The sequence below is a fragment of the Etheostoma spectabile genome, chromosome 4, assembly GCF_008692095.1.
Source record: "Etheostoma spectabile isolate EspeVRDwgs_2016 chromosome 4, UIUC_Espe_1.0, whole genome shotgun sequence".
Taxonomy (NCBI): Eukaryota; Metazoa; Chordata; class Actinopteri; order Perciformes; family Percidae; genus Etheostoma; species Etheostoma spectabile.
In genome coordinates, this window is record NC_045736.1 from 29915281 (window position 1) to 29940894 (window position 25614).

General features: G+C 42.4%; 1 protein-coding gene across 4 annotated transcripts in view; it reads left to right on the top strand.

Annotated features, from left to right (window-relative positions):
- arhgef10la (Rho guanine nucleotide exchange factor (GEF) 10-like a) overlaps positions 1-25614 on the top strand; it is a 190549-nt gene that overhangs the window by 102001 nt on the left and 62934 nt on the right. For all 4 annotated transcript variants that reach the window (XM_032513643.1, XM_032513642.1, XM_032513644.1 and 1 more), the window contains 2 exons: positions 203-330; positions 15974-16074. In XM_032513643.1, the coding sequence (XP_032369534.1) occupies positions 203-330; positions 15974-16074 (229 nt within the window). The remainder of the gene's footprint in view (positions 1-202; positions 331-15973; positions 16075-25614) is intronic.

The window sequence follows — 25614 nt, forward strand, 5'->3', positions numbered from 1 at the left end:
CTGAGGGGATAGAACAAGCCAAAACAACCCTCTGGCTTCAAATAATGTACTGCAGTTTAGTATGAGCGAATGTGTAGTTGTTTGCATGCAAGAATATGCTTGTATCTCTGCGGGATGACCTACTACTGTATCCTACAGCCGAGAAACAAGTTTTAACTCTGTGTGTGTGTGTGTGTGTGTGTGTGTGTGTTTCCCATCAAAGAACCTGAACACCACTGTGGCACAGGACTGGTGTCTGGCTCTACAGAGGCTTATTCGCATCAAAGAGGAACAGATCCAGAGTGCTAACAAATGTCGCTTACGCCTGCAGGTGCCCGGCAGGCCAGACAAGTGAGTAGAATCTTATACAACCAGATACGCTCAAAGTGGAAAGGGCTGTGTATGTGTGGGTACGAGAACATCCAGTGCATGATCACAACGGCAACAAGATATCTGTCCGTCTGTCCGTCTGTAGGAGGAAAGAGAGGGCTGGCTAAAACACTGGACGTTGGGGTTACATGCATTCACTTAGATTACTGGGCCAGCAGGACAACCTGGAAATTAAAGGCCAGAACAGTTTATTCTGTCGCGCGTGGGTAATTACCTGACTCAAATAATTCATGTCCTTCACTACTCGGGTAGAATAACAAATGTGCAGGATTTAATTGAGAGAGTTTTTGCTTCAGTCTTTTGATTTTAGGTTTACAGTGTCTGTGCTGATATTCGCCACTTGACAAGGTACATACCTTTACACTAGAGTGCTATAATTCATCTCTCCTGGTTGTATAGTTAGTAAATAAAGTTAATAACCTATTCTGTTCAGTTGTTCTGCATATTTATGGCATTCCAAGTAGAGTACTTGCAATGCTAATATGACCACTAGTAATATTATGCTTTTGTGAGTCCAAATTTCTTTTCTTCAGCTTAGACTTCTCTTTATTTATCCTTTTGGGATGACTCCCGCAAGGAAATTGAATTTCCAGCAGCAGATTTCAGCAGGTTGAATAGAAAATAAAAAGGTATAAAAAATGCAGTTCACAAAAAAACAGTATTAAAAGAAAAATACATGTTTAGCCATAAAAAGACCTTTAGGATAAACTAGCAGTTAAGAGCAGGTATGTATATATATGTAAGTAGATTATTTATTAATTAATTCCTCAGTGAAAGAGTGGCTACCGCTCCTTCTCTTCCTTCCTGTTCTGTACTCTTTACCCCTTTTCCTCCCCCCCTGAGTGAGGAGTTGTAGAGTCTGATGGCATGATGGACTACTGGTCCTACACTTGGGAAGGAGCAGCCTTCCAGTGAACCGGCTCCTCTGGGTGCTGATGTGCAGGGGGTGGCTGGCATGGTCAATAATGTCCAGCAGTTTGCTGTTTGAGCCCATAGGCAGCCCGTAGCAAGTTCCCTTGTCATACTAGGGATCTTAAAGTGGTTAACCTCACACGCCAAAGCGGATCCTGGTGGGTGGAGTGACTACTGAACGCCTACTTAGAGAAGAACAAAGATGGCAAGGGGAGAGTGTATGAGTGGCTTAGAGTACTGCACAAGAACTGGGAATAGCAAATAATGGCAAATTATAAAGGATCCCATTTCGTGGCTTCTGGTGGGGATAGGATAAGAAGGAGGCAGGGGCAAAATAGAGAGCGATTGCGAAAGAGAAGCCAGAGCCCTGCTGAGAGAGACTAAGCAGGAGCAGGAGGAAGACAGGAAGAAAGAGAGAGTGATGATCGACCTCCCCTCATGAAAGACTTGGCTTGGTGCCGGTAGGGCAGCGGCTCTCAGAAGAGTGGGTCTAATGCTTCGGAGCCAGGGAGAATCTAACTGTGCCAAGGCAAGCTAAAGTGACAGCTTGAGCAGCGGAGCTGTGCAGATCAGTTCTCCCACATCTCCCAGCTTCCTCGTCGGCTGTCACACCAGGCCTGCAGGGCCAATCTGCTTACTCAGATGTTTGGTGGAGCCAGATGTCACGCTTCCAAGAGAGTCCCCGAATTCCCCTTCAAGGGGTACCCTATTTACTGAGTTCTTGTGATAATGTCATTAGCAACTGCACTGACAAGGAGATTCCCCACCCCTACATATGTCCAAGCTGTAGATTTGTATTTAAAAACTTCAATAAGGGACAGCAACACCTGCGCTGAAGTCGGACCTGGAGATGGCCGCGGAGTTTCTGTGGAGAGGTAAAAGATAACAATGTGAGCTGAAAGGGAGAAATCTCAGTTTGGGAATAATAGCCAATCCTGGTTGTGTGATAGTAATCTAGTCGGGGGCTGGGCCTCGGTGTCAGGTGGCAGTGAGCCTCTGGGCCGGTGGTGACAGGTGGCACAGCGGGCGCCCAAACCATTCTGACACTACCCAGGGTGCAGCAGACACAGATTGCAGGGGCGAGGAGCGGGCAGACTGGCTCTTTCTCCCGCACGCACACACACACACACACAAACACACACAGAGGTTTTTCTCATTTGTTATTCTTATCCGTTTTCTTACTAATCTGAGTACCAATCTACAGGGCACAGTCCATAGCCTGAGTGTGTATGTTACATGTATTCACACGTGCTTATGCAGACAAATGCACCTGCACACAAGCTAGCATGCATCTCAGACAAAGCACATAGAGGAGCAGAAACACACACACACACACACACACACACTCACTAGTGCGCAGAGCTGAGCCTTTGCTCTGCTGGTGAGAGAGTGGGACCGCAGCAGGGACCCCCTGTACTGAGTTGGTCCCCTCCTGTCTGGCCGCAAGCGACTCTCTGCAGTCAGGCAGCACATCACAGCCTCCACACTGCAAACAGACTGAGTACGTGGAGAGAATCCCGACTGCTGCCTCAAAGGCACCAGCCTACGTGTGACAGCAGTTCATTAACATCCTCTTTTTACTGCGTCTGCTGGAGCAACCACAGGCATAGATACATGGGCCATACTGGCAAGCGATAGATACAGAGTTCAAATTTCACAGTTTAACCACATGCGTTTGTTGCTTCATCCTCCATTCCTTAAAGCGTGGCGTACATGAAGGAACAGTATTGTAAGCCTGCAGTTTTTTTTTTATAGGCTCTTTCATGGAGGCTATGCAGGCTACCTTCAAGGTGAATGCCAGACCTTACATTCTCAGTCATACTGTATGACTGATTTGAGCTCCATTTCTCGTCTAATCTGGCTGAGAGTCTTATCTTAACAGGCAAGGCTCCCAGTGCTCTGAAGAGTCAATGTAACCGTACTTCATTGTCTGGACATCAGAGGGCGTTTTTCCCTGATTGGTTCGTGTGTAAGGAGAAACGTGTGCTGTGTGGGGCTGAACGATGGGGAAAACATATCTAATTGTAACTTGTAAATATTGGAGGGAATGATCGTTTTTCCATCATTGTTGTCTTTTGTTTTTTTTAAATATCCTGGTGTGTTTTGTTTTTGCAAGGATCTGTGAAAACAAACATTTTTTCTACAAAAAAACACGATTTTTAGGCTGGCACATCTCTGCAGCACCACAATACTTAATTAGGATTGGGATTTTGACATAGCATTTAGCCTCTAACAAATATGGTGCCTCCTGCGATTTGGATATTGCACTAGCCTATTTTGCGATTTTTGATAAAACTCGTTTAGCCCGAGTGCTGTGGATGCAGGATCTCACTTACACGGTTGGTTTACCCAAATTACATTAAAAGATAATTATATTCTTGCTGGTCTCTAGTGGCATCTAGCCTTCCAGATAGTTTTGCTTTTATTCGCCCAGATTTTAAGACCCTTTCATTTTTTACTTCCACCCCAGTACAATGGGGGTGAAATAGAATTTCATTTGAGGTGCTCAGAGCAATTTTTTCCGAATCAGTGTCCCTGCTACTCTTGTGCGTTAGTGTATAATGGCAAGTGAATAGCCCTGCACCTCTGCAACCCACCCCAACCTCTGTTCCACTGGTTTTAGCATTATTTTTTTTCCAGGCAAAGCTTGCTGTTTCTTTTTTTTTTTTTCTTCTTTCCTCCACATTCACACCTGGAAGCGACCCAGAATAAACACTTTCCTCTACTTTTAGCAAGTTACCAGGTGCAGTGGGGCTGGAGCTGAAGGGCACGTATGGCTGTGCCAACTAAAGAGGCTGCTGGCACACCCAAAAATCAGAGACAGAACTCATTTTTTATTTATTGGCTGACTAAAACATTTCAAAGGTCCCACACTGTGAAACTGTGCCTCTAAACAAGCTGCCAGGACTTGTTCAGTTGTGATGTCATAACTATACTATATTTAGGTACAATGTGCCGCTACAGTGCCATTACAGTCATTCCCCGGCTGTTATGACTGTACTGAGACTGAGAGCTCAGATGCAGAAGACCCGGAAATGCTGACCAATCGGAGCAGACCAGGCTTTTTTCGGAATGGGCGCTTAAAGCTTTAGTGCGTAACGTTTTGAAGAAGGTGGCTAACTGTAGACCAGACACTTGTTGACCAGAATCTCCAAAAGAACTACTTCCATGTCCCTGTTCTGCAGGTCAAGTCTTGTACTGACCAGAGTTAGAGAAAGAGTTATCTAGCTGATTTGATCTTACCGAGCTACTGAGCATGTGCGACTCCCAACAAAGATAGCATAGAAGTTAGATGTCTCACTCTGTATCTTAAACAAGTGAGATATCTCACTCTGTAGCTAAAACAGAGACCCAAACACACAGGGTGAAAACAGGATCTGCAGCAAAGTGCAGTACAACAAAAAATATGGTGGTTTTTGAAAATTAAACCATGGAAACCTATTCTGGTTCAACCTCAAAATACAATTATCAACCTGAAAATGAGCATAATATAAAAAGACAACGTCTGTTACATTCATGCCACTGCCAGTGAGTTGCTACAAAGCTAAGACTCCACAAAACTCTCTCTGTATTTCTCAGCATGGCTGTGTTCAGAAGATTGTCGTCCAGTGACTTTCCCGCGCAGAAGCTCAAGTGAAGATAGTTACCTCTTCTAAATCGACTTTTTTTATACAACTCGGGGTTCATAAGCATAGTTAGGTGTTGCTGCCCATGTCTCTTTCTCCCCCCCCCACCCCCAGTTGAGGCAGGCGGCTGCCCACCCAGGCTCTGTTTGAGGTTTAAAAAGGACGTTTTTCCTGGCCACAGTTGCTCTTGGGGCGATTGTTGTGTCTCTGTAAATGATAGAATGTGGTCTTGACCTGCTCTATCCGCAAAGGGTCAGGGTCCTGAGAGAACGTCTTCTAGGATTTGACACTATGAATAAAATTAAATTGAAACTGAATTGAAAAATCACAAAAAATTGGCAGGGGGAAACACGTTTGTTGCAACAACCGTTTACGCCGGTTTGCAGCTCTCTCTCTCTCTCTCTCTCGCTCTCTCTCTCTCTCGCTCTCTCTCTCTCGCTCTCTCTCTCTCTCGCTGTCCCTTTTACTTTATTTCCGTCTGTGGATGGAATGGAACTGAAGCCCAAAGTATCTATTTGCAACCACGAAAAAGCGAGCAGGCCAGAGCCCTAATACATACTGTTTCATAGATGGCGTTTTTTTTAAACTTATGATTTATGTCTAGTTATGTGGTACATATACCAGCAATGCACCTTTTTATATTGTAAATACACACTATGGCTATAACCCCAAGTAGATATTTGGGGGTGACATGTAGCCCTCTCACTTATCAATTCCTCTCCACTCAATTGCAAAGATAGTGTGAGTTGAGAGAGAATGTGAGTTGCTGCATTAACTTTTTATTTCTACAGTAACACCAGGTCACCATCGTCTTTTCAGAATAAACACTCCACCAAGCACTTAACATGAATGTGGTCTGAGTCTGTGGTTTAGAGACATGCATGTTACAAAAGGTGACAGCCAGGTATTAAGCTGTAAACAACGGTATAAAAGGTCAAACCAGATTCAACACATGGTAATTATCCTGCATCATACACAGGAAACATTTTACAATGCTGTTGGTGACTCACTCACTCATTAGCTGCACATAGTTAGTTGTCAAATGGGGGTGGGGGGCGGCATGGGTAGTCACAGAACACTACTCTGGGTATGGCTGTCAAAACATGTGTTCATTTCTCACACACACACAGCCAGTGTACTGACGGTACAGATGTCAGCTGTAACAGTGAGTGTGTCCATGTGTTCGTGTAATGAGTGACTGATTTCAGATCTTACAGGACGCCAGATGCTTATTTTTTAGCCAGATTTTCCACCACCTACAGAGAATCCCGTGTCTCTTTACATCCATCTCCTGTAACATCTTGTGTGTGGCTGATTGTCAAGTCCGTCCAGAATTAGATCAACAAACTCTCATAGGGACAGCGAGCCGTCCCCTTTGACTCATCTCACTATTTGCGTTTCTCTCCGACTGTTTTTTCTCCGGGGGGGGGGGAGTGGAGGTGAACTGAAGGATGGGTGCATGACAGGCTGCCACTCAGCACTCACTCCTACATCTGTCCCGTCCTTGTGCATTAGTGTCACATGTGTGCTTCGGCACTGACCTGCTCCCATAAATCAGCCGGGCCGGGCTCCTCGCGTCGCACCCTCGGCACCCCTCCCCCCTCCCCTCCCTTTTTTGTCGCTCCTTACCTCTCAGCTCTCCTCATCTCCCCTTCTGCCAGCATGCCCGAGTCTAGTTCTCTATTCTGGCAGTGCACCACACCTGCACTGCGGCTGTCAATCAGCGGGAGGAGGAGGGAAAGGGGGGGGGGGGGGGGGGGTTTGAGGACTGTGCTCAGTTTAGCATGTTTCAGGCTGTGTGGGCATGAAGTGTTGCCTAAGGACTCCAACCAAGTGAGTGGTTGGATTCTCGTCACACACCGTCTCCCCTTCTGTCTTCGGCAAATTGCCTCCGCTATATTTAAGCAGCGAATGGTATGAATTACACTTCTTTGTGAAAGCGCCACTTTTTCAACATGTCAAGGAAGTTTGAGATCTTACTTACTTTTTTTCTGTTCCTGACTGCAATCTCTTTCTCTCTGTCTTTCTCCCTGGGTGTGTGTGTGTGTGTGTGTCTGTCTCTCTCTCTCTCTCTCTCTACCGTTTTTCTTCTTTCCTCTCTGAAATGAAAATGAATTTACAGCGGGGCCGCTGCAGGTATGACAGAAGCAGAATTTCAGGCTGCGCTCTGTTCTCCACTCTATTACCTTCTAATAATGTCTACATGTGGAACTGTCTTCCTGATGTGTGCCTGAGACCATAGACCCCACCCCCACCCCCCCCCCCCCACCCCCACCACCAACAGACACACACACACACACACACCACACACACAACACACCACATCTTGTTTCCTTTGGCCTGATCAATCCAGACAACAGACTACCCTTATCAGTGGACAGACACAGACTGAGTCATTGCTAACTTAGGGCCGATGCAGCCAGCCTCCCTTTAGCCTGCTCAGCATTAAGACGTTGTATTTTATTTCAGTTGGAGGGGGGGAAGGAGGGAAGGAGGGAGGGAAAGGGAGGGAGGGGAGAGAGATCTCATTTAAAACGCAGACATGGCTAGTGGTCTAACAAGCTGCCCTAAATTTGACTAAATAATCGTTTTAAAGATAGGTGGGAATTCACAGCCGGGAGATGAGTGTGAATGCTGCTCCACCAAGCACGTAGTCTGGATCGACAAGAGTTCATTTACTGGATAATTACCGGAGCATTGGCTCCAATATTAAATGTGACATTTCTTTTGATCGGGGGGGGGGGGGGGGGGGGCAAATGTTCCACCACATCGAGTTCCTTCCCGAGACCATTTTACAGATACACCGGAGCTTAGCGAGTCTGACCTAATGTCACTATCTGACTATCTGTGTATTATGTTGGAAGTTTCTAATTCATTAAATAATAGCTTAAAGCATTTAAACCAAGCTTTGTGTTGCCAACATTCCAAAATTGCAATTTGGACTTAACCCTCGTGTTGTCTTCCCGTCAAAATTGAAAATCTACACTTTTGTTGTGGCTTTATCAATGTTTTCAACTTTTTCTTACATTTTTGTCCATTTTTTTCAACATTTTTGACGCTTTTTGGGATGTTTGTCACTTTCTTTGACGTTTTCAACACTACGTAACACTATTAACTTTAGTTTTACAGTTATTTTTGGAATTTATGGTCAATAAACCTCATTTAAAGGAAATTATATCTAATGTTTGAGTTAGAAAAGCAGAAATTAGGAATTATTTTGACTAAAATGAAAGGAATGGATGTTGATGGATAATCGCAGACTGGAATATGTCAACTTTTACTCAATACCATTTCAAAACCACTTCAACTTTTTTCTCAAAAGGCTATAAAATTGAATAAGACACCCCAAAATGAACAAAAGTAGAAATTTGTACTTGCCAAAGAGCGTTGTGTGGAATCAATCATGTTAGGAATGGAATAGGAAAGGAATAATCATCTTTGCTGTCTGTCTTTTGTAAAGAAGAACTACTTGGTTAGCTCCCACCATGCTGCGTCACAGGGTTCCAGCACTAGAAGCTCCTTTTCACAAGGTCAATATTGTGTTTCACTAACGACAAAACGACAAATGATCCGTGCATTTATATGGAGCTTTCCTTCTTTACTCTCCTTCCTGTTACGTTGCATTCGGAGATCGACTCCTTTTGACTTGTCAGCGACCGGAAACGCCAACAGCTAATGGAAGTTTCATGTTGTGCCGAGCCTTCTTAGGGTTTTGATGCCATCATAGTAGAGCCCCTAGCTCTCCCATTCAAAAGACCATTTGACCAAAAACAAAAATACCGTAAATCTACAGAGTGGCCTTTCTGTCCTGATTATGCTTTGAAATGAAAGTTGGACTCGGGTACGTTCACAAAAAGACCCTCGGTTGCATTTTGGCGAGAGTTACGCTTTAAGTCCGAGCGGCCGTGATGGATCAGGCTGGAAAAACACTTTGACAGTTATTTGTTTGCTCCGCGTTGCCCTGTGCTTTGCAGCGCATTACTGGCTACTTACAATTTGGAGCTCTTTCAACCCATAAGGAGTGACCTGAGGTAATAAAAGGAGACACAACACTTGATAGTTTGTGGTAGACTAAGTGAAAGCAACATTTGGCAACACTAAAGGAGTCTCGAGTGAACAGCCAGTAGAACTAAAGTCTCTCCTCTCCACTTGTGTGGCTTACAGTAATACACACATTTGATGAAAGAAGATGGAAATGATATCTGGGTAATAATCAGTTCACAATGTATCGCATCAAATTGAAGCCGTTTAAATAAATTCCATATAATTATTATTAAAAAAGGATACACACCTTTTTGTGATTTCAATAAAAGCGGATAAGAATGACTTTAACCCTCATGTTGTCCTCAGGTCAAATTGACCCGTTTTCCTATATTATATATGTATATGTTCTTTTTAATTCCCCCAAATAACATGATTGATTCCACCCAACGCTCTTTGCCAAGTACAAATCTCTACTTTCATTAATTTTAGGGCGTCTTGTTCAATTTTATAGCATTTGAAAAAAGAAAGATTGAAGTGGTTTTGAAATAGTATTGAGTAAAAAGTTGACATATTCCAGTCAGTGATTATCCATCAACATCCATTCCTTTAATTTTAGTCTCAATAATTCCTAATTTCTGCTTTTCTAAAAAATAAAATCCAAAAACAACTGTTAACTAAAGTTAATAAGTTAGTGTTACCTGGTGTTGAAAAAAAAGTGACAAACATTGAACAAATGTGTCAAAAGTGTTGAAAAAAAAAGGGACAAAAACGTCAGAAAAAGGTGAAAAAAATCTAAAAAAACCGCCACCAAAAGTGTTGATTTTCAATTTTGACAGGAAGACAACACAAGGGTTAATACAGTTACTACTGACTTTCTTTTAGATTGTACTACCTTAAATGTAATTTAATTCCCTTATTTTTGCAGAGTTTTTGTTTGTCAGAATCAAATTAAAGTCACTGTTTTGATGTTTTTCTTTGGATGTGACTTTTCGGCGAACAGTATATGGCTTCTCTAAATCTGCATGCCGAACCACAAAGAAATACGCCCTTACTCACACCTGGGAGAGAATGTGGACATCGACAGCATATTTACCACTTGTCAAAATTACCGAAATTACCATACAGGGACAAGGGCAAAATGCAAATTCCAATATAAAAATGTGGGATTTGATATGTTGCCAGTCGTTAAGCAAACAATGTTCACGTGATTTATATTGAAGGGGAAGACAGGGTATTTTTCAACTCTGGTAAACTTTAAATTATGCGCTGAGAGTGGAAATGTAGGCATATATTAGTCAGTATCATGCCTAAGACAAAACATATGTTTGGCTTTTTTATTTATTAAAGTTTTGAACACCTTCATCAATTCATGAACAGTTTGTCTGCATTTGGTTTTCCGGAATACTGTGTATTTGGAAGTTAAAGGAAAGTTTCAGCCGACATTTATCTTACCCCCCCCCCCCGCAGGCTTTTGAGAGGTGCCTTTTGAAAGATACTTTATTGCCATGCAAACATGATTGATTATAATTTGTAATTGTGCACTCACTTAAAGATAGAAAAATACTTAAATATAAAAAAATAGAGTACGTACGTTAATCAAAATAACATCAAATTTGTACTGTAGCTTGGCTGTTGCTGGTTAGCTTGATTTTAATGGCTTTTACAATAACGTTGACCCAGGTTGAAGGATTTCTTTTGTATTTATAGAATAACTCCTGCAGCATAGTGCCTTGCTCCCCTGTTCCTGCCCTTTTCTCCTTTTATTAAACGAGGTAAAAGGCTCATTCAGATTCATATCACTAGTTCAAGAAAAGCCACAAAAACTGTTCGACGCCACACAGAAGATAGAAATGAGTTGTTGAATTCATGTTAACATGCTAAAGTAAGGTTTGTTTAATACACAAAATTCCATTTGTGGCTGCTGTGGCCCAGCCAGCCTTTTACATAAGCAAGCAATGAGCCTGAAAGGGTGTTTTAATATTAAAGCAAGATTGTTTTGATGGTGTGGTAAAGTATTTCTGCCATTTTATAACCTGTGCACACGTACACTCACCTTGCTCTCTCTCTCGCTCTCTCGCTCTCTCTCACACACACACACACACACACACACACACACACACATAGGGCTTGGTATTGGTCAACATTTTGGGTTATGATTCCACTGCCAGGAGTTTGAGACTGCTTCCTAAACAATACTTTTTTGATTTTGTATTTCTGCCATTATATAGCCTGATATGTGCACTCACATCTTTCTTTCTTTCTCTCACTCACTCACTCACTCACTCACTCACTCACTCACTCACTCACTCACTCACTCACTCACTCACTCACTCACTCACTCACATAGGGCTTGGTATTGGTCAACATTGTTGGTTATGATTCCAATTCTAGGACTTAGATACCGGTTCCTATACGATACTTTTTTCAATTCCAATTTTATCAACTTCATTTGAACAAAAACAAATTCCATGACACAGTCCAGCTTCTATTACTTGACCTCGTCTCCGTGCCTCTACCTTGCGTAACGTTAGACAGCCATCCCCAGCGTTATAAGCTCTTACCCACTTACTCTGATGAGATTTACTTCGTAGGTATCGAAGTTTTGTATTGAATGACGAGGCATATTTCGATACTGGATACTATACAAGCAATTTAGTCGGTGCCTTAATGATTGATTCAGCTCTACACACACGTCTAAGATCTGGTCTCCTCCTGTGTCTCAATGGGACATGATCCCAGCAGAGACCACACATTAGTGGCATTTTGAGCATCCAAACCCCCCCTAGAAACCATTTACTGTGACCGGCCATACAGGCTGAAATCATAGAGCCTTAGCTTGCTGGACAGACTACAGGCAGGCAAGCAGCTGGTCAGCTCAAAGAATGATAACAATATAGTCCTCGTTGGTGCCGGGTTTCTCTCACCGCGTTGTTCTGCTTTCTGTTTTTATATAGCACGTCTGCAGTATATGTCCAAAATGCCCCTTTGCCCATTTTTTTAAGAATCCTACACTTTGCGTACACACAAAATGTGTGATTTGTGATGTTTAACCACCTAGTGAGTTCAACCGGAGGTTCAGAATAAAGTAAGAAATGATGGAAAAGTCATGTGATCCATGGTTACTGTCGAGCTACTGTCATATTATTATTTTTTGTGTCAGCCGTAGGGTTAAATGTGGTGTCAAAGTGATTATTGACTTGGATTGAAATGTGTTATTGCCCTGGGAAGTTGGATTTTTAGGGTTCAAACCCCGAAGGTTTTTTTTTTTTTTTTTTAACCCTTGTTAAAAAAACAACAACCTCTTTCCGTCATAATTGAAAATTAACATTTTTTTGTGGCTTTTTAATCAATGTTTTTTTCTTAACTCTTTCTTATGTTTTTGTCCCTTTTTTCAACACTTGAAAACACTTATTTTTCAATGTTTGTCACTTTTCTTTTGACGTTTTCAACGCTACGTAACACTAACTTATTAACTTTAGTTTTACAGTTACTTGTTTATGTTCAATAAACCTCATTTATAGGAAATTATACCTGATGTTTGAGTTAGAAAAGCAGAAATTAGGAATTATTTAGACTAAAATTAAAGGAAAGTATGTTGATGGATAATCACAGACTGGAATATGTCAACTTTTACTCAATACTATTTCAAAACCACTTAAAATTTTTTCAAATCCTATAAAATTGAATAAGACGCCCCAAAATGAATGAAAGTAGAGATTTGTACTTGACAAAGAGCGTTGTGTGGAATCAATCATGTTATTTTGGGTAGTTAAAAAGAACACTGATATAGGAAAACGGGTCAATTTGACCCGAGGACAACCTGAGGGTTAAAGGTGATGGTATTTAGCTAATTTGCATAATGTGGAAAAACAGTTCAATTAATAGAACTTTGTCAATTTTTATTGTATCAAGACCAACATTGGTATATGGCCTCGCGGGACCGCGATACACATTTCTACTATAAATGAGCCAGATTCAACATAAAACATGGCCGCCATCAATCAAAGAACTTCCTAAAGTGCGGGGCTAGCAGGGAATTGCATGTAACTCAAGTTCTGCTGTAGCAATCCTGTCTGAAAGTGATGGAGACATTAAACGCCCCTACTCGAACGTACGTACCAAGTTTAGTTAAAATCCGATAAAGGGGGGTGAAATCGAGGTGCTAGCTGCATCTGTTGTAGTGATGAGACAGGTGTTCTGGTTCTACAGAGCATTAAACCGTCTGAAGTGGTTTTGCTCAACTTTGTGATGCTACAAACCCACTTATCTCTTTAATGTGCTGCTACTATTTATTCATTATTACTGTTCACCATAATGAGTCCTTAACTATGTAAAAATGTACAAATCCACACTCCTTTTTCCTCTGATATTAATATACTTCTCCATATACCACTGTCTCTATTTATATTCCTTTTGGTCTTTGTGCAATCTGTGCAATGTAACACGGAATTTCCCTGTAGAGATTAATGGCGATGGCTTTTGGCGATGGGGGTGCTTCCCAAGCCTGCTGTAGCTCCGCTGGTGGAGCGTTTCCCTAACAATCAGAAGGTTTGGGGTTCAATCCCAGGCCCTGCAGTCTGGTCTCAAAGTGTATGAATGTGAGTGTAAGAAACCTGTCGTGATTACAGATTTTGCTGGACAATAAATTGTCCCAGAAATTCCAGTGACTCAGTCTCTGTTAACAAAAAATGCACTGGAGTAAAAACCAAACCCAACCAAAAACAAGAAATGAAATGGAAATTAAAAACCAAACCCAACCAAAAACAATAAATTAAATCTAAATGAAAAACCATACGCAACCAACACAATAAATACAATGGAAATTAAAAAGCACACACTACCAACAAATAATACAGGAATAAAAACCATACACAACCAACACATTAAAAATAGGAATTAAAAACCATACACAACCAACACATTAAATAAAATGGAAATTAAAAACCATACACAACCAACATAATAAATACAATGGAAATTAAAAACCATACAAACCCAACACATTAAATAAAAGGAAATTAAAAAACACACACAACCAACATAATAAATACAATGGAAATTAAAAACCATACACAACCAACACATTAAATACAATGGAAATTAAAAACCACACACAACCAACACAATAAATAAAATGGAAATTAAAAACCATACACAACCAACACAATAAATACAATGGAAATTAAAAACCACACACAACCAACACATTAAATAAAATGGAAATTAAAAACCATACACAACCAACATATTAAATACAATGGAAATTAAAAACCACACACAACCAACACAATAAGCTTTCTAAAGATAATTTCTCCATCTTTGTTCAAATAAAGCAAAAGTGGATTGCGGTCTGTCCACAGCAGGGTGTGCCCCAAAGACAAGTGTGTGTGTTTATGTGTGTGTGTGTGAGAGAGAGAGAGAGAGAGAGGGAGAGATTTTGTCGAAATGTACTTTGTTTGTGTTCTAAACGCCCCGGTGACTGTGCACTGCAGTGAAGACGGAGACGGCCCATCTGTAGTATTTTCCCCCAGCTTGGAAGCTGCGCCGGATGATTGGGTTTTAGGTGCATGTGCATGTTTGTTGTCTTGCTACTGTTTTACAACAAATCCAACACGCCGGCTCTCTCAGGTTAAGTGGTTCGCCACGGTCATTCGGATTGAATCTGTGTGCTCCCACACTGCAGCTGTTGCGTTTTGGCTTTGAAACCAATTTTTGTTGTTGTATTCCTCCAACTCTCAGCTAGCGCCGTCTCCACACGCGGCTCTTTCGCTGCACTCTGCGATAGGCTACACCAGGAGTCCCGCCCCCCCCCCCACACAGAGATCATACGGCTGGCAGGTGACTAGAGGGGGTCACTCCTCGTTATGCTAATGAAGCGAGAGTGGTCATCCAGTCTCTTCGGTAGAGAGGGAGAGAGACAAGGAAATCAAACAAGCATGCAAATGGAAATCATCATGACCGGAAAAATGTCCCCCTTCATCTTTATTTATCACGATCAATGATTTATCATGATTTATTGACTTCCGCAACAAGTGAAAGTGCTTTGACAGGATAGGGTTTGAACCCGTGAATTGTCGCTTGCGGCAATATTCTTTTTCTTACCATAAGAATATTCCTTTTCTTTTTCTTCTCCAGCATTCCCATGGTCTCCGGCACTGGTAAAAGGTGGTTTATCTTTAGTTTTACAGTTACTTGTTTGTTCAATAAACCTCATTTATAGGAAATTATACCTCATGTTTGAGTTAGAAAAGCAGAAATTAGGAATTATTGAGACTAAAATTAAAGGAATGGATGTTGATGGATAATCCCAGACTGGAATATGTCAACTTTTACTCAATACTATTTCAAAACCACTTCAAATTTTTTTCAAATGCTATAAAATTGAACAAGACACCCCAAAATGAATGAAATTAGAGATTTGTACTTGCCAAAGAGCATTATGTGGAATCAATCATGTTATTTTGGATAATTACAATTGGGTAGTTAAAAAGAACACTGATATAGGAAAACGGGTCAATTTGACCCGAGGACAACCTGAGGGTTAAAGGTCACGCCCCTCACACGGTGAGTACAATTGACATGAAATTCCTTACACAAGTCCAGCTCAATATATGTGCTCTATAAAAAAAGCATTGGGTTTTGGTATTGGCTTGTGGTGGCATGGAAAGTGAATCCAATGCATGTAGCAGTAAAGTTAGGGCTGTCTGTCTGTCTGCAGTCAGATAGTTAATATAAAAGTAATTTCTCAGAGACCAGGTAGCAAAAAAACAAAAACACAAACCCTGCATACACTTCTTTTTGTGTCAAGGGAATGCATTTGGTCCAGGGTTCAACATGACTGCCGTTTTGCAATACAGGGCTTCACAATGAAATGCAGTTACAGCCCGTCTATCTATATCTCTATATTGGTGTAAAATCCTCGCAAATACCAGGGTCACTCCTACGCCCCAGCAACTATCTGACCTGATCAATTGAGACTAAACCAGCAATAACGGTTACAGTCTTTGGTGTTCGGTGAAGAGACTTTCTGACAAAAATCAATACATCCGTGTGTTTGTGTGTGCTTGTCTGTCCTCTTCCAGGTCAGGGCGTCCGGTCAGTTTCATGGTGGTTCTCAACACCCCCAACCCCCTTAGTAAGATCTCCTGGGTCAACCGTCTGCACCTGGCCAAGATCGCACAACGTAAGCACGCACGCACACACACACACACACACAGGAAGGATTACTCTGCCATTTCTATTTAAACAGGGTGATGCAATGCAATGAAATGTAATATTGTTTTAAGTCGGAGGCTAAGAAGCATCATCAGCGTTCGCTTCACTCTCTATTGGCTAAGTGCACAACTGCTGTTTCGACTTACGTATTCAGAGAAAAACCGAACTTGGTCATTAACTGGGTCTTAAATTACGTTAATGCCGTCCATCTTTTGTGAAAACAATCTTTCATTCAAGAAAGATTGTGGTGGCTTATGAGGACTTGGGTTACACGCTAGGTCTTGAAAAAGAATTCCTTTTAAATTCTGTAATTTTTAAAGTCTCCCTCTTTCAAATTTTCTATATATAATGGATTGTTTGGATTCAGAAAGTAGTCGACATTTATATAGGAAAGAAATGGCCAGACCCTGCCCAGCAGGGAGCAGCACAGTTCCTTTTTTATTATTATTTTTTTTTCTTCACCTCTTTCCTCCAACATTTGCCTTACTCTGCCCAGACCGAAGCCTACTATGCAGTCTGACCACGCCCGAGGTCTCCCTCTCTGGGGTTCATCAATGCGTGCTGTCGTTCAGTGGCAAATACAGAGACGGAACTACAGAGGACATTAATCTGCTTATTTGGCCACGATGGCACGCATATTCAACCCACTCACCACCCCGGTCCCCTTTTCCCTATCCGTTGCTACGCTCAGCGTCGCCTTGAGCGCTCCTCCTTGTCACACACACTTTATTCTGGGCTTGTTGTGCATGCGATATGTCTCTCAACACTGCACTTGAGTGTAGCTCCAATCGTATTGTTGTGGCCTCTCGGATCCCAGAGGCTATCGCTGCGAGTGTCGGCACAGAAACAGTCGAGGTTTTAGCGGAAATTACTGGAAGTAAATTAAAGTACACTCTATTAAACGTCTGGCTTCGTTGAGTGGAGTGGAGCCATACAGGATCAATGACCCTTGGGTTGGGTAATGGTCAAGAGGTAGCCTGAAGTGTTTTCTGCTTACCTGAGTCTTTGCCTCCCCTGTATCTTGAGATTCTCCATCCTCGCACATTACAATAAAAAAAGAACACACATCACTGGATACTTCCCCCGGTTCTGCTGGCCTGCTTTCCACCGTGGGTGTATAGAGGTGCACGAAGCACACATTACATCTGTGGACTCTCGAGTGGAGCTAGTTGCATATGGTTTGTGTCAGTGCGGCATCAGAAACATCAGGCGGAGCGCAGAGGATGCCGTGGCTGCAGCCGAGCGCAGCATTCCCAGCCTTTTCCTTGTTGCACACGCCTTTTATCAGAAACACAGCGGGTCTACTGATAAGGAGCGTGCCTTTGTTATAGCGTGCAACTCTCCTCCCCTATGGCTGCCGTATGGACACGGGTGATATTCAGCAGCCAAATCACGCATGTTATCCCTAGCTGTCACACGGACGAGGAGCCCCACTACTGCAACAATGTTCATAGAGAACATCAATATCAAGTATGGCTTGATGAGTATAAAAAGTAAGTCATTATAACTCCTTTTGCTCAAACTAATGAAATAGAGTGAATGTATTAGACATTCACTCTAAAAGAAAAGCACAAAAAAAAATTATTGATCTTTCACATGGAAAACACACCTTAAAGACCCTGAAGGCAAGGGATATGATGCTATAAAAATCTTAACATTGCACATTGTTTTTTTACTATCCTATTGATTGACTCCATAATGGCCGTGACTGTCAGTTCCAATTTGTCTTTTTCTGATTTGCTATGTTATTACCTTGTAGCCTTGAGTGCTTGCCACAGTCATTATTCTCCTGTGTGTTAAGATAAACATGAAACGTTTGCCTTTCTTCAACTTAAAAAAGGTTTCATGACTCGACGGATCAGGGCAAACTTGACACATCTAAGGTTAAAGGCCTCCAGCCAACAGCTATCCAGGGCAAGTTACCATGAGAACAACAGTGAAGTAAGCCCCGCTACCTTCAACACCAGCTTGTCGAGGTGCTATGTGTAAGGAGAACAAGCTTTGAGTTGCAAGGAGTAAAATAAGAACTAGAGAAAAACAAAGCGTTTTGGGAGTAAAACTAAGTGAAGTCGAGACATGATTTCTAAATGTTGAGCTCAAGACACAGAATAACAGAATATATGGATTTACCAGACATGCGTGTATTTAAACTTAAAGGGACCTGAATCGGTGGAGGCAACACGGAGCAGCTGCAGCTACGTGTACAAGCTCCCACTGGCCTAAAACGGCAGTTAACAGGGCAAGTTTTAGAGTGCCTTTGTGCCTCTTAACAGACACACAATGCAATTAATATGTCTGTACAACATGAACAGGGCTCTTACGTAACATCAAGATGCGTTTTCAACTCAGACATTGTTTTACCCAGTCTTGTTCTTATCGGGTTAGCTGCTAGCGCTAGCTGTTAGCTGTTAGCTGCTAGTGATAAGTGTGTTCAGCCAGGCTTTTGTGAAAATCATAATGCAGCAGTTCCATGTGTATTTATAGCGCATCTATTTTGTGTGTGATGGATCTATCTGGGAGGCTTGGCAGTGTCGATCTGTGTGGTAGATCTTCGGCAGCCTTTGTCCCCACCTTCCTCGCCTCCCGCAGCAACAATCCCCCCCGAGAGCCGGGGGGTGTAGTGGGTGTCCTGCATGCGCGGCGACAAATTGTAGTTTATTTCCTCCTCAAAAATAGGTAATTGAGCACTGTAGTGGTTATGACCATATCAGTAACTATGTAAGTACTATTTTTGAGGAGGAAATAAACTACAATTTGTCAATTATTGTCCGCCTCTATTTTGATAGGACAGCAGAAGACATGAAAGGGGAGAGAGGGGGGGCGACATGAAGTAAAGGGCCACGGGTCAGAGTCGAACCTTGGCCCGCTGCTTCGAGGAGCAAACCTCCACACATGGACGCATGCCCCACCCACCCAGTAATTACTTAAAAAATATTTCACCCTAAAATAAATAAAAAGCTTAAAAAGCGACAGTGATAACTTATCAAAATATGTGAATAACTCAATTTGTGATTGTAAAAAGTTAATAAGTATGTGTAATTACCTGCAGCATTTACGCCACACACTGTATCTGATATATGATCATGAGGACTCATTAAGGGTGTCACGAATTTGATTTTAAATTGAAATGGACCGAAATTAAGTCCCAATCTCGAATTTCGAGTTTAAAAGTGGAATCGTCGATACTGCCACGTCACGTCCAGTCGGCTTGTCAAGCAGCCCCCCAAGCCCCCCCAGGAACAGCGCCATGTGTTACTGCAACCACGGGCTTAGCAACCAATGATGGAACTGCACCCAACTGACCCAGAAAGACTTTTCCCAGAGACTTGACATGGCTAAAGAAACTTCTATATTTTCAGCGGATAACTTTTTTTGGGGTACGTCAACGTACCAGTCCAAACACTTAAAGGGTCCTTGTTTAAAACGTCTCGTTTCGCCTTTGCACGTTCTGCCAAGCGGATAAAAACCCAGACGTGTTGAAGTGCTGCGAGTCAACATTACAGCCAGTCAGAATGCGGGAGAACCATCGACACCGTTGCACGTTAGCCTAGCAGCTAGCAGCATTTCCTTCCGCTAATAGCTTAACCCCGACAAAACCAAACAGTTGAATTTCAGCCTGCATGCACATTATGTAGCTTAAACAGAGCAGCTTATATTGGATAGATTAGAGAGAGCAACAAGTTAGAGGATTGCAGAGTCATTCTCTGTCTGATCAGCTGCTAAAACAGTGTCTGCCTCGGCACTGTCGGCAAGTCTTTTTTGACAAATTGGAACGTTTCCAATTGACTGAAGATGCACGTTATCGTTACATTATGTTGTGAATACATGTTTTACATTTGACAATGTAGTGGTCCATTGGGATCAAAGGTCAGATATAAATACATGCATACAAGTCTAGTCTATAAATTGCATAGCGACCCGTGCTTTAAAAAAAAAATGTAAAAATCGAGAATCGCACCGTGACCTTAGAATCTAAGAAGACCTTAGAAAATGTAATCGAAACGTGGATTTTGAAAATCGTGACGCCCTAACATACACAGCAGCACCGTGACACGCTGGTACTCATCGAATCGTTCTTGCAAACAAATGGATTCCATTGACTCCATTGGGGAAATAGATCAGCACCAACCTGGTCAGGATGACAATCACATGTTAATTACATTACACCCACACTTTGCCTTCCCATTTAGCCAAATGTAATTACAATAAGTGAGTTGTTGATTTAATTTCACGGATGGCGTGCTGTCACCGAGGCTTCCTCGCCATCTCAGGCAGAGGCAGGCCGGCCCCGCGCTCCAGGGAGACCTATGGTTGCATCGGCATTTCAAAGGCACCGAACCGTGGTCTGGTTGAGTTTGAAATGGGCGCCGCGCTTCGGAAACGTCCCCTGAATGTTGGACACCGCAAATGGCTAATGTTCTCATGCATGATTTAGTGAGTGATCAGACATCACGAAACTCATTTTCCCAGACCCATCTTCACACCAGTGTTTATCCTGTTACCTCCATTTAGAGGAAACGCAGCGATACCCCACTGCTGTACTTAATAGCCTTCCCTGTGACACGCGTGTGAATATCAGTGATTTTAAGTCACTTTCCTGCATGCTGTATTAAAGTCCTATCAGTGTATTGCTCATTAACAATACCTTATTAATGTTATGGGTTTTCTCCGAAAGCCCTTTGCACCTTGAGCGTTTCCACTTTGCAGCCCGTGGTTAGTAAAAACTGGAGATGGTCGTAGTTTTCCACGATGTTGAAGCTTCTCCGGTGGTCAGGCTTTACATGATGTAACATGGCAGCCGAGCCCGATGAGAGACATTTCCAGTAAACAGCATTCGTCCCTTTGTAAGTGCACGTGGCGTAGTTATGAGGCCTTGAAATAGAAAGTGAGAATTACCCCGCAGTGGTGCATCGCCTAAAGCCCCGGGGTCCGCTAATAACCTGGTGTGCCTCCGCATTTTCAATGCCTCTCCGAGTGGCCCTACTGTTTCTGAAGGGTCTTTTTGAAATAGCCAGAAGCATCTCTCTAATTAATGGGCTTTCTCACTGCAGAATGAATTGCTTCCTACCATGCAGTCCAAGCCCTTTTTCAGACGGGGTTAAGGCTGCAGACGTTGATGGCCCTCACAAGAAGAACAAGAGGCCGTCAAATCATGAGAGATTGCCGCAGAGACGTGGGAGACAGAAGCCAGAGGAATGAATGTGGGCAAAGAGAGGAAGCTGTTGAGGTTGTATGGGCGTAAGTGTTTGTGTGTAGAGGGGAGGAGAGGCTGGTGGGGGTGAGGGGGGGGGGGGGGGATGATTGAGACAAGCAATCAGTCCCACTGCAGGGAACAGAGGGCAGGCAGGGGGCTGTTGCCTGTGGTTACACTGCTAAGTGTGCCGGTCTCGCGCTTTTTTCCCCTCTGCACGCGGATCAATAGATGAGTGGAGTGTAGCTTGGAGGTTCTTGCACACACTCTGACACGCCTTCTTAATCCACTGTGTGATAACCTGTGCCATGCCAAGTATACCGCACAGGAGACGAGCAAGGGTGGGGTGGGGGGGGGGGGGGATGCAAAATCCATCCTGCTGCATGGGCATTAGGAGAGACCGCGAGGGCTTTGCTTTCATTAGCCGAGGATTCAGATTGCTTGGCGGCTGCAATGGCTGTTTTTTTGCATCGCTTTTAAATTAAAATAGGTATATGTGGAACTGTTACCTTTTTGTTAAAGTATGTCTACTCAATAAGGAAGCTGGAAAGATTTCCATTGATACCACTTTTAATAGAAACATTTAAAAGAACTCAAACTCAAAAAAAGGGCATTCTCGCTGTATGGTACGTGCTGGAGGGAGTTTTCCTTAGCCCTAAAATTAATCTGTCAAACAGCAAAGATTATCTCCCTATCTCGCTGTACTCAAACATGGGAAATGTTTATGATGAGTAAACATTATCAGGGATTTAATTAAAAGATCCCACACTCTCATTGATCCATGGGAAATATCAATTGCACTGGTGTATTTAATTAGTCCATATCTTTGCCCTTTGTGTCACCGGGGTTGATAGAGCGCCATGCGCCGCAAATTAATCTTCATCAGCAAAAGACTTGAAACAAAAGCATGATAGGAATGAAGAAACTGAGAAACTTAATCTGCCTTCTTTGTATTCCGACCCTACACCTGCCCAAATGATGTTGTTGCACATAGTTATTGTACAGTAACTGGGACTGTGTACACAGTAGATAGACCTGACCTTAGCCTTAAGCTTGTGGAATCTCATTCATGTTGATTGCCTTTAGTTGACATTGTAGATAAATAAAGTGCAGAAAAGAAGAAAAGCCTCTATAATTCAATTTTCAAAACCTCAAATGTGACATAGTGTTAATGTGGCAGTAAATATGTGTGAGTATGGCAATGTAGCCCTTTTTGTTTTCACAAATTTTAGACTGAGGAAGTAACCAACCGACAAAAATACTACAGATCCCATCACCCCACACCAATTAGCTGGTTTTCCTCCAAAAACACAAACATGTTTTTGTAGTTTTTATGCGTTCGTGCCAGCGACAGCCGTGGCCGAAGGGCATTGGGTTTTTGAGTTGTCCGTTGTCCATTCTTGTGAACGTGAGATCTCAGGGAATTTCTTCAAAGTTGCCCCAAAACTTCCATTTGGACTTGAGGATTAACTCATTCGATTTTGGAGGACAAAGACCAAGGTCACCCTGACCTAAATTGATGTAGTTTTTTTGGCCATTACTCAAGAATTCCTTTGCTAATTATGACCACGTTTCACACAAATGTCTAATCGGATAAGATGACAAAGTGATGACATTTTATATCACAACCATCCGGGGAGGGACACCTGGGGCGCGAGAGTTAGGCTTAATCCTGGCAATGTACATCTGTTGAGCCAGACTAGCGTTTCACCTTCAACTGTAACATGACAACTACTTTTCTGACTCCTGGATCTTATCTGAGTTCATTATTTCGAGGCGTGTGCACTGCGTTTGCTGTAGAGACTAATACAACATGGCTGTAGCCATATACTGTAGGAGACATTGTTTTCCTGGTCTACAATAAGCCCACATGATATGCATGACAACTCATTGATATATACAGTGTGTATAAATATATGTGTGTGTGTGTGTGTGTGTGTATGTTAAATGTGTGTGTGTATGTTAAAAATCAGATGGCATCCTTGCCTTATGCCTCTGGTTAGCTAAAGAATGTTAGTGTCTCACTAGTTTAATGCCAAATAGATTTTTCCACATAGTTACCATGATAGTGATGATATGAGTTTTCCTCCAACGTTAATGTGAATTAATTTCAATAACAAACCCTTCTGCCAAATGGAGTCAAATGTTGATTTTTTTCTTTAAAATCAGTTTTCTTCCTAGGTTTTTGCATGAGGGTTTGGAGAGTATATTATCTTTATGGTTTCTTGTTCTTTTTCAGGTAATCTACTTTGGCGTGCTCAGGCTTTTTTTTTTCCCCCGAATGAATTTTGTTGTGTGTGCTCTTTTGTCATAAAGCTCAAATCCCATTTCTTTCTATTATCTGTTTAAGATGTTTGTCTATTCGGTGTATGCACATGTTGCCCTGCTGTTTTCCTACAGCAGCATAACCATTCTGCTGAGTAAATTGTATTTACACAGATGCCTATGAATGAAATTAGGCCTGTTACACTGCAGGCACTGAATGCTATGTTTAAAAAAAAAAAAAAAAAGTATATTATTCATATTCCAAGCCTTCAAATTGACCACCAACATGCAAAATAACCTGTTTATTGGATTAATAGTAACATAACTTGCGGGTTTGTTTTTGATTATTTCCCACTGCTGGCAGGCTTTGCTGCAGTTTGCATCCTTTGTCGACACACTTGTGCAATTTGACACTAATTCTTATATACTGGGAGCCATGGTAACATGCATGTCCTAGGCCCCTACTTGTAATTATCATCAGGAGGCTGTTTTTTTTTCAGTCCGTAAGTCCTATTTACAGTAAACCCAACAAGATGTTAATGTAGTACGAGACCCATTTTACAGGGCACTGCACCGAAGGAAACAGAATAACCACATGGAACAAAAACATATGAAATACAGTTTTCTTTCAGTGATATCTTCATCATTGCCGCAGTTATGTTACACTACAAGGTTGTATTCAGGTAGAGTTTGATAAGTAGTGACTGGATGAAAAGGTGAGCCTGCATACTTGCTACAATGTAATAAATATGTAATAGATAATTTTATGAGTTTGCACTACAATTGCAGACAAGTAGCCTGGATGTCAGCTGAACTTAGCCCCGCCCACAACATTTGAGGTCGGGAAGTTCGGTCTGGACTGGACCGTTGTGGAGCAACTATGCTTGAACGATAGCTGTGTGGACCAATCAGATTGTCAGGGCGGGCTTTATACGATGATTGATGAGTCACCAAAGAGCGCTTGGGTTGAACGCGAGCAGACCCGCGGGACTGCGCTCGGCCATGTCGCCCTGCATGGCGCATGCTCAAATGACGGTTCTCCCGAAGTCCTGTATCTGTAATATGGATATAGCTAATGGTTGTAATTCACCGTATAGATACATCCATGGTGTTATCTTATGATACATAAGAGGGATGTACGTATACTGTAAAGCCTGTACCATTGATGTAACGTGCTTAGCATTCTTCAAACTGCCCGGGCTATCGGCTAGTAGCTATCATCAGCGGTTGCTAACCGTTCCGTTGACAACTATGCGTCGCTCAACATACGTCACATGCTCCGTTGCTCTGATTGGTTGTAGGTCTATCCAATTGAGTGCAGATGCATTTTCTTTCTTGGTTTGGTTGAAACATGCCCCCTAATCGCAGCCCAGTGGACCAGTATCTGACTCCCATTCTGACTAGAGCATACCAGACAGGCCAAGCAAGCAAAACATGTTTTCTGTTTTCTGGTTTTGGCAAATTACTGTGAAAGTGATGTACCCACAGGAAATTCACTGTAAGGGAGGAATGTGGTGGAGCAAAGTCCAACTGATGAAATTCATTTGTAAATGGAGTGTGTGTGCATGTATGTAGAGCGAGTGGCCTGCGTGTCCCTATCTGGTGCCGTTTTCGATTTAGGTCTGTGCTTATCATTTGATCACCGTTATTCATCATCATTACTACATGGCAAAGACTGAAGGTTAAGGCTAATTTGTGTTCTCCCACAACAACTTTCTCCCTCCTTCCTTTAGTGTGCATGCCAGTCTCTTGCTTCCTGTTTTTCGATCTCTCTGTGCATCTGTCTCTCCTTCAGATTGGTTACTAGACACGTTTTTACTGACTGCCAAACTCAGTAGGAGAAGTCCGCACACCCAAGCGCAACATTTGTAATGCTCATCTAATAAGTAGCTAAGGAAAGTTGATGATTACTCTGGGGTAAAGGAAGCCACTGGACATGGTGCCCCACCTGCAGCAATCTGCCCTCAATTAAGTCGTTTAATAAGTGACTTGACACCTCTCTTTATCCTGGCAGGGGCTCTGCTGATGGATAGCCAGCCCACAGACCAGCCC